We start from the raw sequence: 16857 nt of genomic DNA, 5'->3' as shown, positions 1-16857 counted from the left end.
CTCAGTTGCAAATACAGAAGTTTTGGGTTGGTTTGTAATTTTTTTTAACTATTTGCTGGGAACAGTTGGTTGAAATAGAAGAACACAGTAAAGAACTGAGCAGTCTCAGTGGTAAAAGCTGTACATTTTACCTACCTGACAAGAATGGCCCATTTGGCTTTAAATATTTTATTAAAAAGAGTGTATGGTATCATCAGAGATGTCTTATCAACTTCATTACACAGCTTGAGCAAAACAGGATAATAAACAGTCAACAGGTTTGTTTTCAGTAAGTATCTTACTACTGTTTTTTGAAAAAAATAAGTAGAAAAAGATCAATCTACCATACAATCAGCAAACATTTAACATGCCCGTTTGTAGGGTTAGTTCTTTCATGGTACTTGGGTAATAAACAGGGCCTTAAACGAGTTACTCTTTCACTTAAATAAATGAACAGAGAGGTTTCTGGTTCTGTCCCTTTTGCCTGTATTTTAAACCCTGAGGTAGCTGCCAGGCAATCCCATGACTAAAATATATTCTTTGATGGGGAGGGGAGGGAACCAAAACCCAAACTAGGCATTTCTACCTTCTTATTGTGTACGTGAGGAATAAAAATAACCCCTTCCTTAGTTACCTGCTTTCCAGGCTACACCTAAATGGCACTGGGGGAGGCTGTTGTGCACTTCTGCAGCGTTTACAAAATGGAAGAATCACCAGTGGGAGGGGTGGGCTGATCCTTGCCAAAGGGGGGGGTCTGAATTCAGGCATGAAATAAGGAGTTGTACAACTTTAGGGTTGGGCTTCAATAGCTACAGTCATCAGGGCCATAAAAATAGCTCATCTGATTAATTTTGTTGCAGCTTGAAGAACTGAAGTGGTCTAAGCCAATAGGTTGGCATCCAAACGAGTGTGCTGATCGCTTCTCCAGAGAGCCCCTCCGCACTGACTGGAGAAGCAAATCAAAGTCTCACAGATTAATGCTACACGTGTTGCTAAAAGACTTCATTTCCAAGAGCCACGTATGGATAAATACAGCCTCTCAAAGGGAGAGGATGAGTATGGGCTAGATTTGGGCTGGGTTTGGTTTTTACCTTTTAAAACAATGCAGCTGAAACCTTGAGAACTGATACGTGAAGTCCTTAGCAATTATCTCACATACTAAGCCCCCCATGTGTGATTTCTAGACTCTCAATTAGAGACCACTGGGTTTTCTTCTGGGGTAGAAGGGACAAGAGTCAGTGTGCTTGGGCTGTTTAAGATTACTTTTCTAGGCAAAATCTGTAGATCTTTACCTACTTCAGACCAGGGACAAAGACTTCTGCACCACACAAACTCAACCCCTCTCAGTAGTTATTGGTCTAGAAAGAAGCAGCCACCTCCCTTATATCTGTGTGTACAAAATGAAAAATTTACTGAACAAGCAGAAATTGCTTTTGTGACCTGGGAGGAAAGAGCTGACACACCCCAGTTCAGACAGAAAGCTCAGCTGACGGCCCCATCGCTGCCACCCTCAGAACAAAGAACTCTCCTGCGGGGGTGAGCTGGCTAGAAAATGACAGACTACCCGTGTTAGCAACTGGACGGGTAAGGATGTTGGTTTAGTGCTGAGACAACTCGGTGGTGGGTGAAGTACTGGCACCTTAATCCTTTGAGTCTTTAACTGAAGTCAAACATGCTAGAGATTGTCTACAGGTACACGATTAGACACTAACTGGTTTTAATTCTGCTGCATCCAGACTATCCATTATCTGCTTTCCAAGATAACCAGCTGCGTACTTTATCATTTAACCAACCATTTTTAAACTATTTCCACAGAAATACACTGCAAGTAGGTCAGTAAGCCCCAGGGTATGTCCGTGCTGATACCTTACTGTTGCACCCTCTTCTCCCCGTGTGAGCTCATGCCTTAACAGGCTGACAAACAAAAACAAATACTCATGCTAAAAGTGTAAAATAAGCAGGTTACCACGATGCGGGTTCTATAAATGTGGAACAAAAATTTTTGCTCCCAACAGCTTGGGAATCTGGAGCTTGCGAGCAGCCTTGTGCTGACAGAGCCCTGCAGCCAAACTGCAGTTCAGCTGATGAGAAAAGAAGAGAAAACCATGTGAGGGGCAACTCGCAGGTATGCCAGAAGTAGTTTTTCACAGATTTCACACATTACCTTGGCTTGAAGCACAGGCAGAGAAAAGTTTCACCTGGTCCTAAACGACCGTGCAGGCAGGGCAGTAGCATGGAAGTGCTGAGTGGGACTCCCAAGCTGTCCGTACAGCACACATTTACAGCTCTAGGAAACAAAAGGCTAAAATGCACAGGTTTTATTCCACTTAAAACCATGGAAATACTCAGTCTAAAACTTCCCATGCAGCAGACGTAAAACACCTACTGTTAAAAAGCTTCTGGGCTGGGTTCTGTTTGGGTGGGTTTTTCATTAAATCGTGGCTATACCATTGTCTGACTGCTTGATTCTCTTAGGAGAGTCAGTGCCATTTTCTCCTAACTTCCTTTTGGCACAGTCCACACATGAAGTTCCTGTGGAGGGAGGAGGGAAAAAAAAAAATTCAACATTGCTACATATGTGTGCTTTGTGTACTTTTTATTATAAGCACCAAATATTAAGATAAAATACCGGTTGACCAAGGTTCTTGGATTTGGATTCTGAACTCTAACCCTACTGCAAGTCTGCGGCAGTTCAGGGATGTTGTGCTCTTCCCCAACACCGAGCTGTGGTAGGAAGGAGCCAACTGTACAAAAAGCTTAGTTCTGGATTATGGGTGACAATGCCTGGGGTGTTCAGAGATGAGAAGCTTCTTTTAAAAAGTTTGGATCCCTTGTTCAGAGGAAAAAAATTCTTGGTGTGAGCTACTGTTGAAAGTATAAACAGCACAGCTGGATAATAAAAATGAATGGAAGGGAAATTCCTTCCAAATCAGGACATCCATCCCTTAAAACTCCAGATAGATGAATTTTTTGGTTTTGTTTTTTTTTTTCAGGCTTATACAAATTTGTGTTAAGGAATAATTATCTCTTTTCTTTTTACTCGCTATGTATTCCAAAATACAAGGGTGCTAAAATGACTTGTAAGGAGGGTGTCAGTAAGTCAGGAAAGGAGCTCTACGTTAAGTTGTACTGGAAAAAATTGTGCTCAGGTTTCTGGTTCTTCCTCCACTGAGGCCTGATTGTACTTTACTGAAAAAGAGATTGATGAACTCATCTGAAAGTCAGATAAACTTAAAATCTAGTTGGGATTACAGAAGTAATCTCTGACTTCACAGCTGCCCGCAAATATCTTGGACCTTGTGTACTTTTTGATTGTGAAAAAGTGGGTGGGTTTCATTTCCTGCCATGCCACAGACTCTGACATGCAATAATGAAATGATCCTTTCATACAATCTTCATACTGTTTACAGCACAAATACCTTCGAAGTGTAATATTTTTAAGTTGAAGTGTGGTTTCACAGGGTAGTTTTCCTCTTTTATACCAGAAATTTGAATATATTATTGCTCTGCTTATACACAGAAGTATCAGACAGATACATGAACAACAATTAACCAAAAGTTCACCTTCGGCACCACACGCTTAAGCTTGAGATTCACTTTTCTACGTCTTCTTAAGGAAAATATTCAAAATAGCCAAAAATATTTTTGCAAATTTAAGCCAAATCCTCATGGATGTTAGTATCACCTTAGAATACTCTAATCAGCGTTAATAACTTTTTATATACACTTCATGGAGCTTTTCCATTCTATTATTTGTCATTTTATTGACAGCTGGAAACCAGTTAACAGGCAGAAAGAAAAGTATAAGGGTAAAAAGAGAATCTGTTAAACAGAATTTCCAAGCTAAATCAGAGGACTGCACAATAACCATTTAATTACTTAGTAAGAGACTTACTTTTATCTCTCTGATAGATTATGGAGCTTTCTGTGAAAACAACATTACTTACCCAGCAGTGTTGTGCTGTCCACTCGATCAGCATCTAGAGAAGTGTAAAGAGACAGCAACAGCTCAAGTGAGCATCCAAGTTTTTTATAGTTTTATGCAACAACCCGAAAGGGCAAGGTTGTATTTAGAATCACAGGATGGTTTGGGGTGGAAAAGACCTTAAATATCATCCAGTGCCACCCCCTGCCCCGGGCAGGGCCACCTTCCACCAGCCCAGGTTGCCCAAAGCCCCGTCCAACCCGGCCTTGAACCTTCCAGGGAGGGGGCAGCCACAGCTGCTCTGGGCAGCCTGTGCCAGGGCCTCACCCCCCTCACAGGGGAGAATTTCTGCCTTAGGTCTCATCTAAATCTGCCCTCTGTCAGTTTAAACCGTTCCCCCTCGTCCTGTCCCTGTCCCCTCCTGGCCCAGCCTGGCTTTGTGCTGGGGTTGCCCCGGCCCATGGGCAGGACCTTGCCCTTGGCCTTGTTGCACTCCCTGAGGTCGGCCCGTCCCCCCTCTCCCGCCTGCCCAGGTCCCTCTGGCTGGATCCTTCCCCCGGCCTGTGCCCCCACACACAGCTCGCTGTCCCCAACAAAGATGTTAAACTGGTCCCAGCCCCTGAGGACACCACTCGTCACTGCTCTGACTGGGACACGGAGCTGGTGACGGTGATTCTTTGCGTGTGACCATCCAGCCGATTCCTGATCCACCGAGTGCTCTGTCCATCAAATCCCCGTCCCCAGCTCAGAGCCGGGGCTGTCAGGTGGGGCAGTGTCAGACCTTTGCACAGGTCCAGGTGGATGCCAGCAGTTGCTCCTCCCTTACCCACCAGCGCTGTAACCCCGTTAAAGAAGGCCACCACACAATTTGCCCTTCACGAAGTCCTGTTGGCTGTCACCAATCCCCTCTCTGTTTTCCATGTGCCCCAGCAAAATTTCCAGGAGGATCCACTCCATGATCCCGGTGGGCACAGAGGGGAGACAGACTGGCCTCTAGTTCCCCAGCTCCTCCTTTTTCTCTTGTTAAAAGTGAGGGTTATGTTTCCCCTTTTCTAATCACTGGGAGCTTCCCCAGTCTGCCATGACTTTTCAAATACGACAGGTAGTGGCTGAGCCACTTCATCTGGAGACAGAGAACTCCAGCAGGGCAGGAGTGCTGCAGCCCAGGCTCCCGCCAACCTGGTCCTCTCCGACAGCGAGGGACAGGCCCAGCAGTGCCCCCCCTCTGGTCAGGCTCTCCAGCACCGGCACTAGGAAGTTGTCCTCAACCCATTCCTGTAGTTTCCTGGACTGCCTGCAGTTGGCTGTGCTGCTTTTCCAGCAGATGTCTGGGTGGCTGAAGTCCCCTGTCATGATCAGGGCCTGCTTTTCTCATGTCTTTTCATATAACACTTTTAACAAATCCTCCTGCTATTTTTTTTAAAAAAGGGGTTGTAAATAAGCATGAAAAAAAAAGAAACCTGGCAGTTTGGTAATGTAAAGAGCAGTTACACACAGTTGAAAAGTTTGATTTTGGAGCACGTGTCTGCTGGGGAGCGGCTGGGGGAACTGGGGGGGTTCAGTCTGGAGCAGAGGAGGCTGAGGGGAGACCTCCTGGCCCTCTGCAACTCCCTGCCAGGAGGGGGCAGAGAGGGGGGATGAGTCTCTGGAGCCAAGGCCCCAGCGCCAGGCCCCGAGGGAATGGCCTCAAGCTGCCCAGGGCAGGGTCAGGCTGGCTCTGAGGAAGGATTTCTGTGCAGAAGGGGCTGTTGGGCGTTGGAATGGGCTGCCCAGGGCAGGGGGGAGTCCCCGGGATCCCTGGAGGGGTTGAAGAGTCGGGCTGAGCCAGCGCTGAGGGATCTGGGGGAGTTGGGAACGGTCAGGGGGAGGGTCATGGTGGGGCTGGAGGAGCCTCAAGGGCTTTTCCAACCCAGATGGTTCTGGGATTCTGTGATTTGAGGATCCTGACTTGTAAACGAGATCAAGATTTCAAAGTCAGGGTAAGGTCCCTCTTCTTGCAATATTATGGCAATCAGTAATTCCACTAAATGAAAAGGGGAGCATCATACTCTCATTTTGCAGTCAATTCCATTTAGAGCTTATGTAAATGTACCTTACACTCATTTTTGGGATCAATGGCTGCTTTGCAGAAAACAGGATACACCAGACTCAACGGGCTTTAGACTCTGCTCAGACTAAGTCCATCTGCCACGTCCCCCAAGAGCAGCATGTCAAGAACAAACGAGCAGGCTGAGGCTTGTTCAGTGTCTGAAATTGCACCCCACCTCACTTTTAAGTGTCTACGCTGCAGACAAACTTCCTGAAACCCAGAGGCTGTGCAAGATACTAAATGTTTTTTTCAAGCCTTCATGGAAAGAAAAATCTAATCCAGCCTAAATGTAACATTCACCCAGTTACAAAATCCATTACAGATTTGGGCGTCCACCTCCAATTTTCTTTAAGGAGGACAAGGAGAAGGTTCCTGCTATGAACCACTTGGGAGTAACTCTAGACAAAACATTTCACTGGCATGACAAACAGGAGAACTGTGAATCAGTACTCCTCCCAAGGTCAGTTACTCCAGTTATTTTCCTCAGTTCTCTGGATAAGCCACAGCAGAACTGTCCTTCTTTGGAAAACACTAGAGAAATCTCTTCCCTTCAACATGTAGTTGTTGGTTTTCCCTGGGTTTGTATTAAAAGCTCATCATTCTTGCAGCTAAAGGATTTTACAAGTTGAGACAACGGGATGGAAGGGAGCAGTGGGGGGAAGCAGGTGAATGGGCCTCGTTAGTAAAATTCAGCTCCCTGTCGATGCAGGACTGTTACCTCCAGCAAAGGCACGGAGTTATTTCCCATTTTAGCATTAAATGCCCTGTGCAGAACGCTATTCGCTGTCACAAATGGAGTATTATTCCACAGCCTCTTCTACTTTATTGTCACAAAACATCCTCACACTCAGGTTTTCGCCCGTTTGCCCAAACTGTGTTAAACCAAACACTATTGGGTGTCCTGATTTCATTTCCCGCTCTACGTTTAATCAGGTAACGGCGGCTCAGCCAGCTCATCCCACCAGCTCACGCCTTCAATTCGTTCAGTCTCTCCTACCGACATGTCACATTTCATATAACGCAATACTCAACATACTGAAGTAGTTCACACCAAAAAAAAAAAAAAACGTACAGAAAATAAAACGCCTTAACCAACCGCTCACAAAAAGACAACCTCAGAATTAAAGATCAGATTTCCAAGAATCCCCAGACCGTACACAAAGAAATCTGGCTACAATTTTGCCACGTGTTCCAGCTCCACGTGCCACTCGTAAGCAAGGCCCGGGGTCCGCACTTCACACCCACTGCTGGTGGTTCTGCCGCGGCAGCCTGCCAGGGACCTACTCAAAACGTTGTTATTAAAGAGGACACATTACCTGGACTTTTCTGCTTGCAGATTTGAGCAGTCAGATCTTGCACGTACTCCGGGAATTGTTTAAAACAGTCCCCGTAGGACACTACTTTGATTCCGTGCAGCAGCATATCTGCCTGGAGCTTAAAAAAGTGATCTTCATTCTCTTTAAGCACCAACATATAATGTTCTAAATCCACTTTATTCTTTACAGTGTAAAGAAAAAGAGCTTGGAATATCTGATCCCGCAGAGTCTCTCCACAGCCCAAAAACAAGAAAGACTTGGTTCGATACAAATTTTGAAGAACTCCCTGTTAAGAAATAGAAACACACAAGGGCTACATTTACTTGAGTAGTCAAAAGGCCAAGGTGAGAACTTATAAAATATGTCAGACTTAAAAGAAGCAGCAGAGCAGACATCACTATTGAACTGAATTCAGCATGTTTTAGGATCAGGACAAACTGACTGTTTCTACAAAGAAAAATCATATTTGAAATCAAAGTTACCCTACAAAATTAAGTACACATGTAAATATTTCCAACAAGGGAATTTTAAATTGAAAGAATTACGATGACAGAATATTAGGCTCTCATTAAGTCAATCTGTAAATAAGGAAAATTAATATTCTTGACCAAATGTTTTACTTCTTAAAATACCTAAAAGATGATATTAAATCCAGGATTGAGAGCTGGTAACAGCTCAAGCCCCTAAAAAAAATGAATCCAAGCAATCAGTCGGTGAGGAATCCTTGTTCTGGTGTCTGGTATTTTGGGGCCAATGTTCTTCCAGGAAATAAATACAAATAACTCTAGAATAACAACATACAGCTGAGGGTTTTGACTGTGATTTACAAAGCAGCAGTACACAAGAGCGTGTTGCTTAGCAACATAGCTGGCTTCCGGAGCAACGCTGCCATTTTTCTGCGCCCTAATTATTTAATCTATGTGGTCTGACAAAACTTTAGCCTTAGGTAACGTCTGTGCAAGGATTACAATAGAACAGTTTGGCCAAACAGAGTAAAAATTTTTAAAAAATCACACAAACCATGACTTCAGGATCTTGAGTAACATCTTTGTATCCCGAGGGATCCAGCACCATGCCGCAGGGATCCGTATATAAGCCGTGAATGTGAAGAACTCCGTATTTTATATGACCTCTTGCCCACTGAAGAACCTAAAAACACATCATGCAAGTTACATTCTTTTGTTACACTCTAATATCCTACAATAACCGAGATTCTGCAAAAATATACAGCTGGCCTAACTCACAAAACCACTTAAAGCAGAAGTAACTTCTTTTGCACTTTTCTGCAGCAAGAGATAATTTTAATCACTAATTGCACAGCTTGCTTTAAATTATAATGAAGAGGCAATTACTGATATTGAAAGTATTTTGGTCTAAACAAGCATTCAACCAAGAAGCAAGTTCCAGCAACGCTGACAGAAAAGATACAAACAGCACATTAACTACCAGCTAGGTGAAATCATGATTGTGACTGAAAGCATCACTTCACGTAAATTAAGTAGGTTTGTGGGTTTTTTCCATGGAGTGAGGGGGGAAACTGGTTAATAAACGTGTCACTGAGATTCTCTTTGGTAACTGTTACCAGATTATTCAGAATAAAAACACCTAAAATAACTATTAGCTTATAGACGTGCTTTACCAATGCAGGAGTTTTAGCCCTGACATTCTTTAAACAGGAAAACATCTTTCAATGAAGATTACAAGCTGCCTTCTCTTATATTAAGTCTAAAAAGGTTACTGCTCTCATCATACCTTATCCTTATCTTTCAAGTCTAAAGATTCCATAGGTTTACCCTGTTGCTGACCAAATATTTCAAGTAAATTATCATAGTTTGTAGTCAGAACCATCGTGCCTCTCTCCATGAGTCTCAGAATTGAGTGCAGAACGACGGGATTCTGAATGTGTTGTTCTAAATTATCAAACACCTCCATTAAGCAATCCTGGAAAAAGTTGGGCTTCGTATCCCCAGTACGCTGAAGAAAGAAAAAGAAAAACATTTTATAAGGACCACGTGCACTGTGAGAATCGCCTCCAACAGAAAACCCACATCATTTCTCTACTTCATGCCAAAGGGTCTCTTTCAAAGAAGGCCTAAACAGTGCACTAAGCACAAAGCCTCAAAAACAATCTCAAATTATTCAGGTGCTCTTGCCTCCGCTTAATGCAGCTCAAAATAACACTCTGGTTTTCTCAGGTACAATAAAACAAAACCATTTTTCTACAGTTAAATCCTCACTCATCTCTTCTAAACGAACACAAAGCTACGCTTTCCTAAAAGCCCAGAGCATCTGCTGAGCCTGACAGGAACACGTAACAATTCTGTGAAACACACAAATTCCTACTCAATAAACTGTATTACACACGGAACAAACGGCTGTTTCTACACCCAGTATAGTTCCTGGCCTAACCACCTGGAAACCCCCCTTTGTCAGTACACTCTCACTGCTCTGAAATCAGTTAGTGTGCTAAAATCATCATCCCTGAGTCTGGGACATGCTATTAAAGGGGGATTTGGGGGGCTGTTGGTTGTTTTTTTTTTGTTTCCTGGTTGAGAAAAATGTATTACTCATTAAATCTGCTGCAAAAGCCTAAGCATACACCCATCCTCCTCCTCTACACTTTGTAGAGAAGCTCACCACACGTTGCAAAACGCTCGACACATCCTACAACTTCACAGTACGTATGTCACCCTGATTATTTCAGCTCCAAGACTGTTCTATTAACACAGTCTGAAAATCTCTGGAATCTAAAACAAACGGCTGAGAAACTGGGCATGGGTGGACTGTCTTCAGCAAAGTGGCAGCAGCGATTAGGTCTGTGTGATCTAAGGCTGTCAGTAGGGTCAAGGTCTCGCTGTATTTTCAGGGTTTCTTTAGACAGCAGAGCAAAAAAATTCCTCTTCCACCCCCAAGAAACGTTATGGTGAATATTTACTAGTCAGGAGTCTTGCTTGCATTAATTATGATGAAAGCTTTCTTACACTAAAAAGCAAGGAGTTTTTAGCCTCTCCAAAACGTACAGTGTACTGATTACCAGCAAAATTTCAAATTTTACCAGGAAAATCTTCAAGTCATAGAAAGCTGAAAAGAATTTTTGTGAATAACAAACTAAAAGTTTGTAATAATTTTAGAAAGCAATGTAAGTTACAAACAGACTCACTGGTGACATTTTCCTGATGAGATCGTGTGCGACCACAAGCAGGTCTCTATCTTTGATCACTTTTTTACGAAATTCAGCAACATCTCCTGGGTGAAGCACCTCCAGCTGTTCAGCTGCTTCGATCACAGCCTCGATGCAGCTTCTCCAGGAGCACAGCGCGGGGATTCCTGGGGCCACTGCAGCACTCACCCCAGTTCCAATTACAAGAAGAAGGTCCCGAGGCTGCTTTCTTATTAGACTTTTTAAGAATTTTCTTTAAAACAGAAAACAAAGACCTTTGGGTTTTTTACAGCGCATTTTCTGACTTGTCTGAAGATCTCACGACTGACTCCAGAAGCCCAGAGGAACTATTTAAGCTTGTGCAAAGAACAAACCAACCAAAAGGAACTGCTCTCCACTTCTACCCAGAAGAATGGTATTGGCAGCAGTTCACAGCCTTCCCCAAACCCCCAACGTACTTTAAGTCTTCCTGGCACTTCAGACAACTGTGCATAATTAATTTAAGCCAAAAAGACGGCACCAACTTCCAATCACTAATGTCTGAGATCCAAATTGACAATTATCAGTTCACTGGGCTAGCCAAACATCACTTCAAACGAAATTCTGGGAAAAGTAGTCAAAGGAGTGTCCAATGATTTACTTAATGCACGTCTGATAGAAAGTAAATAGAACTATTTTAAAGGGACAAGTCACAGTAGTTCAAAGAAACGTCTCCTTGTTTTTCTGGGAAAAAACACTATGTTTTATTCTCACTTTAGGAGGCATGAACACAAGAAAACAGTTATGCTTCTTCTGATCAAGGGATCCTCTAGCCCACAAATCAGATGTTACTAACCACAGATTACTTTCAAAGTAAGAAACAGCCGAGAAGGTCTGGCTTTCATGATTACTTTGCAAAGAGGTAAAAATGCACTTAAATCATACAGTGAAATCACTGTATCCAAACGAGGATTTCAGTAATACAGAACCTTAGAACTCTCCTGACTTTCAAAACTCCCTTTACAGATTTTTTTAATTCCTGGTAATATGGAGGTTTAACAGCTCTTATTTCACAATCATCTGAAACTATCTAGCTAAAAGCATAATGTTTAATTTGAAATGGCCTCAGACAAAGCAATTAATAAGCATGTAGATAAGGTTGGTAGCTAATGCCTACAAAGAATACGTTGCTGATAATCCCCATGTAGCCTTCCTGCTACATTCAGCACAAACTGTTTCCTCTCAGCAAGTATATTTAATATATGTTATATAATTTCCTTATATATATGTATATTATATATATTCCTCATGAACAGCTTAACTGAGTATGAAGCACTCAGCAGAAAAACTTTCTAGGATCATTTCAAATTTAAGCATGATGTTGCTCCTCTATTCAATTTTCAGTAATATATTTCCACTTGTGTTTTCAGATTTTCATTAAGAGAGAGCTTTGTATAACCTTTGCAAGCTAAATTACCTGGATTTCTGCTCACTTCTAATTGTTGATCGTTCTGATGAGTCCATCTCTGAGCCCTAAGCAAAACAGAAAGTCGAGTCACTCTTAAGGCTTCTACCTTAAAAAAGGCCAAAATAAACCCGGATGTATTAGTTAGCAGTTTCTATTTATTCTTATCAAGTATTTTAAAATCAAGACTCTGTATGTCACATCCCAGTTAAGCAACGCACCGACAGAAACAAAGCTGACAAGTGGGAGTGTGTAAACCAACCACAGCTCTATTTAAAATCAGTCAACTGGTGTTTTGAAGTTAACAGAGATAAAGCTATTCATGCAGCTGAAAAATAATTGTGTCTAAATTCACAATAAAATCTATCATACCCACTAAAATGTTAATTCAAGCAAATGAATGGATTACTTGAATTTCTTTTTTTCATAATAATCCGTTGATTCAAACATGTTTGTGGAAACTGAACTTCTGCAACACGTGATCATGAGAGGCCCTGTGCCGGCCACCGGGCTACTCTGACAGACCAGGTAACATGAAATACTTCCTCCTCAGCACGTATTTGAAACACAAACTTATTTCTGTATCATCTATACTGTCTTCTGTCTGCAGCGTAAGGAGGACTGAATCTTGGGAAGAGAATTTGGTTACAATACCAGCACTCAGAAATCCCCAGCTTTCCTTATGTTAATTCTGGGGTTTTTATAAGGATGAGTTTTCTGTTTGCCTTTGAAACACTTCTTAGTTTGTGGTTGTGGAGACTGCAGACCCTAATCCCTCAAATAAGCATTCTGCCAGATCCTATGGCTCATAAAGCTACTTGCTAGCTCCCGGGTTCACACACTGGAAGCTGATTTGGAAGCAAGAGGTCTAAATATGGAGATCATATAACAAAAAAAAACAACCAACCAAACAAACAAAAAAACCCCTAACAAAACCAAAACAGAACAACCAAGAAAAGAACAAAATCAAAACACTCCACCCTATGATAAAGGGCATCAGCATTTCTGAGGAAAACACACAGATTTCTTCTGCAAATGTACCCAGGATGTCTTTTGAAGTGGAAAGATCTTTTCCTGTGATATTTATTTTCTCCACGCTCCCTTCAATCTCTGACAACATCCTACAAAGATGCTGCACCACCATTTGAAGAACATTTGCACATGCAAAGTTCAGAACAATAACCTACCTAGAGCAAAACTCTTCAAAATCTAGAGAACAAGATTCTTTTATATACGGAAAAGCTGTAAATTCACAATGCAAAAACAACACACGAAGGAAGCACAATTTATTTATTCCGGAGAAGACTGTATTATTTTATAGCCCCACACAGTGAAGCGTTGGGGAAAGAATCCCCAAGAAAGCTTTACTGATGACTTTAATAATTTACCAAAATTCATCAAATAAACATCTCACCACAAGACGCTCTCAGTACCAACGTTTTGAAACCTCATTGTTTCCTTTTAATCCCTTCAAGTTGCTTCCTGGATGGAGAAACTGTGCAAATAAGTGGCAGCAATTATCATCGACCCGGAATAGCTAATTGGCTGCAAATGATAAAATTCAGATTTCTCCATGCCTTCGAGTACTGAGTAACTGTGATTAATCTTGAATATTCTCTTCCTAGATGTAATAAAGGCTTCTTCAACGAGCGTACCTAGAGAAACAGGACCTGGGCACCAGCATTCAACACCGGTTGACTTTTAAGAAGACACGTTGGACTAAGCACAGGCGTTGCTTTCCAACCACCTTGCCTCGGGGCAGCCTGGAAATCGCACCCCTCTCTAAAGCAGCCTGGAAGCGCTGGATTTACTCCAAACACAAGGAGGGTTCATCAGAACAAATTCTCATTTTCTATTTCCCTCTCGTTCAAGAAAGCGAGTTTTATTTAAGGATCTATCCGTGAGGGAAGAACTCTTACTCACTGCCTGAAAGTTTCAAGTCAACGGTTCGATTGAACCAAATATTTTTTCCAGTTTAATCGCAAAAACAACCTTAAATATTCAGGGCAAAGGAAGCGCCGGGCAGAGGAAAGGCTCTTTCCCGCACCCAGCCCGCGTAACACCCCGAGTCTCTCTGAAAAAAAAAAAAAAACAAAAACAAAAACAAAAACAAACAAAACACAACAACCCGGGAGCATCACGCTGGGCAGGAGAGTGGAATTAACGCCCCTCTCCCCCTCCGGTAACCGAGCAGCCCCGCCGGCCGGCACATCCCGCCGGCACTTTCCCCCCTCACACGGCGGGAAGGGGAAGCGGGGCCCGGCCTGTCCCCGCGCTCAGCCCTGCGCCCGCCCGCCCTCACGGCTCTGAGGCGGCGGGGACACTGGGGACACCGGGACCGTCGTGCGTCCCCCCCGCCCAGGACCCGCTCCCGCGCCGTTACCTCATGGGCGCGGCCTCGCTCTGCCCCGCTCCCTCCGCCGAACCCCGCCGGCGGCGAAACCACCGCCCCGGCAGAAAAGTTCCGCCCCAAAATGGTTCCGGCCCGGCGCCGGCGGGAAGCCCGCGGGTTGGGTTGGGGGTGAGGGGAGGCGGGGGGCTCCCCGTATTTAAATCTTTAAATTAAATTTAAATTAAACACGCGAAGTGTTTCACCCCAAGCTGGGCAGAGGAGGAGGACAGGGCACACACACACCGCCCCCCCCGCACCAGGCGCGCTCCTCTGCCGGGCTCGGCTCCCGAAATGGGGAGGGGTGATGTCCGCGCACCCCTAAAAAATACTCCAAATTCTTTACAGGCGAAAATACAAAGTAGTCGTCTGCGAGTCCGTGTGAAATATAAAAATCGCTTATCAGCTACAGCAGAAAGGGAAGTGGTAACCTCAGCGATTAACGGGGTTAGTGTGATGAAAACCTAAGTGACGTCCGCACACCCTTCAAAAATAAATACTCGAAAATCTTTACAGGCAAAAATATAAATTAGCTGCCTGCGAGTCCGTGTGGGAAAAAAGAAAGAAAAGAGAAGAGAAAGAAAAGAGAAGAGAAAGAAAAGAGAAGAGAAAGAAAAGAGAAGAGAAAGAAAAGAGAAGAGAAAGAAAAGAGAAGAGAAAGAAAAGAGAAGAGAAAGAAAAGAGAAGAGAAAGAAAAGAGAAGAGAAAGAAAAGAGAAGAGAAAGAAAAGAGAAGAGAAAGAAAAGAGAAGAGAAAGAAAAGAGAAGAGAAAGAAAAGAGAAGAGAAAGAAAAGAAAAGAGAAAGAAAAGAAAAGAGAAAGAAAAGAAAAGAGAAAGAAAAGAGAAAGAAAAGAAAAGAGAAAGAAAAGAAAAGAGAAAGAAAGGAGAAAGAAAAGAAAGGAGAAAGAAAAGAAAGGAGAAAGAAAAGAAAGGAGAAAGAAAAGAAAAAAGAAAAAAGAAAGAAAATTTTAAAAAGGAAAGAAAAGAAAATAAAGAAAAAAAAATAAAAAAGACTTCTCAGCTACAGCAGAAAGGGAAGTGATTAATGGGGTTAGTGCGATGAAACTTTGAGCCGATGGAAGTCCTGACGGTGGAAAGAGGGTGAGGAGAGAGCAAAACAAACCCGGAGATGGTGGAGTTACCTGCCGTGGTCTGCCGGCGGCGCGGCTTGCGCGGAGCGGGGCGGGGCGGAGAGCCGCGGGAAGGCGCGGTGTGTGCCAGCAGGTGCCAGGGGATCTGCAGCCGCTCCAAGGCCGCCTCCTCAGCTACTCGTGTTTGGAAGCCAATAGCCAAAGCTCTCCTCCTCTCCAAACTGCTTTGCTTCTGTTTTTTTTTTTTAAAAAAATAAAATTAAAAAATCAGTTTTTAATCTCTTAAAGCCAAAGCCCAGCCACCCGCTGGTGCTTCGCTGCGGTGTATTAAGGCATTTAATTAATATCTAGCCCAGTTCCCCCATATTTTCTAGCAGCAGTGCCCAGCTTTCCCTGCAACACCACGGAAGGAGGCAGCTGAGTGTGTAAACCAGACGCTCAGATCTGTAAAACTGAGCCTAAGGATGCTACTGCAGAACTGTGCCTCCAAGTTCCCGTGGGAAAACCCTGTGGAAAGAGCGTCACTCTCCGATTTTAATTTCTTAACTGGAGTTTTCAAAACTACTCGTGGTACCGTTTTAAACACTTTTGACAACTCAAAGTACCTGTTGGTGAAAGTTTCCCAAACGCAGGTCTTAAAAGATTTTCTTTGCTTCTGTAGTCAGTCACTTCTATTGTTTTGGCTTCACAGGTTTTGTGTGCCTAAATTACAGATTTAACCGTTCTCTTTTGTTTGTTAAGTGTCAGCGTTGTGTTGATATTCTGCTCGAGTTTTAGGAAGAATTTTGGTAAGGATGGCCAGTTTTGTAGATGAAACAGAAACCCACTGTTTTAACTCCATATCCCGTGTTACTTTTGGCAAGAATAGATGTGTTGACCGTGCTGACTTCACTAACTTTCAATCTGCATAAGAACACTGTGTCCTTGTGAACTGTGTAATATTCCCTAGACATCACTTCTCACTCTGTCATTTTTTTATATTACTATATTGCACTGTCCCTGGAAAGGCTTAATAAATGTTTGATGATATTTGTAGCGATAAGGAAGATGGAGGATAGGGTCAGAGAGAGCAGGAAGGGTGAGTTCAGTCTCACCTGAAAACTGATGTTTGGCTGAGTTGGAGAAGCTCTGCAATGCTGCTGACTCTGCCTTCCACCCATCACCACTGCCACTCAGTCATAAAAGTGTTTTAACAAGCTGACATTTAGGGTTCAGTAAACCTGAAGGTCAAAGATCCTGTGTTTTAAAGGAACCAGATGATACTCTTCTCCCTAAACCCCAGTAACTCGGTGACATCCAGCTCGGAATGCCATTTGACACTGCACTGTGATAACCTTGGAATGTATTGCTAAAGAATTTGCTGAATATTTTGTCAGCTGTAGACAGGAGTCACAAAGGCTTGCTAAATACTGTCCTGAGCTTGAGACTCAAGGTTAGACCCATCCTGGAGGTTTACAGTACCTA

The 16857-nt window shown here is 43.2% G+C and overlaps 1 protein-coding gene across 3 annotated transcripts; it reads right to left on the bottom strand.

Annotated features, from left to right (window-relative positions):
- On the bottom strand, positions 1 to 15593 carry FAM118A (family with sequence similarity 118 member A). Of its 3 annotated transcripts, XM_074901777.1 has the most exons (9): positions 14297 to 14339; positions 11926 to 11981; positions 10470 to 10722; positions 9062 to 9283; positions 8330 to 8458; positions 7310 to 7595; positions 3927 to 3959; positions 2366 to 2511; positions 1 to 2281 (listed from the first exon to the last, which is right to left on the bottom strand). In XM_074901777.1, the coding sequence occupies exons 2-8, from the start codon at positions 11970 to 11972 to the stop codon at positions 2411 to 2413; spliced, it is 1071 nt and encodes a 356-aa protein (XP_074757878.1). In that variant the 5' UTR covers positions 11973 to 11981; positions 14297 to 14339; the 3' UTR covers positions 1 to 2281; positions 2366 to 2410. The 3 variants fall into 3 exon arrangements, with proteins under 3 accessions (XP_074757878.1, XP_074757877.1, XP_074757875.1); XM_074901776.1 differs by lacking the exon at positions 14297 to 14339 and adding an exon at positions 15445 to 15593 and having other exon boundaries at positions 1 to 2511; XM_074901774.1 differs by having other exon boundaries at positions 1 to 2511.
- Positions 15594 to 16857: the final 1264 nt, after the last annotated feature.

This window comes from Athene noctua, chromosome 3 (assembly GCF_965140245.1).
Source record: "Athene noctua chromosome 3, bAthNoc1.hap1.1, whole genome shotgun sequence".
NCBI lineage: Eukaryota > Metazoa > Chordata > Aves > Strigiformes > Strigidae > Athene > Athene noctua.
This window is presented reverse-complemented; position numbering and strand designations above follow the sequence as displayed.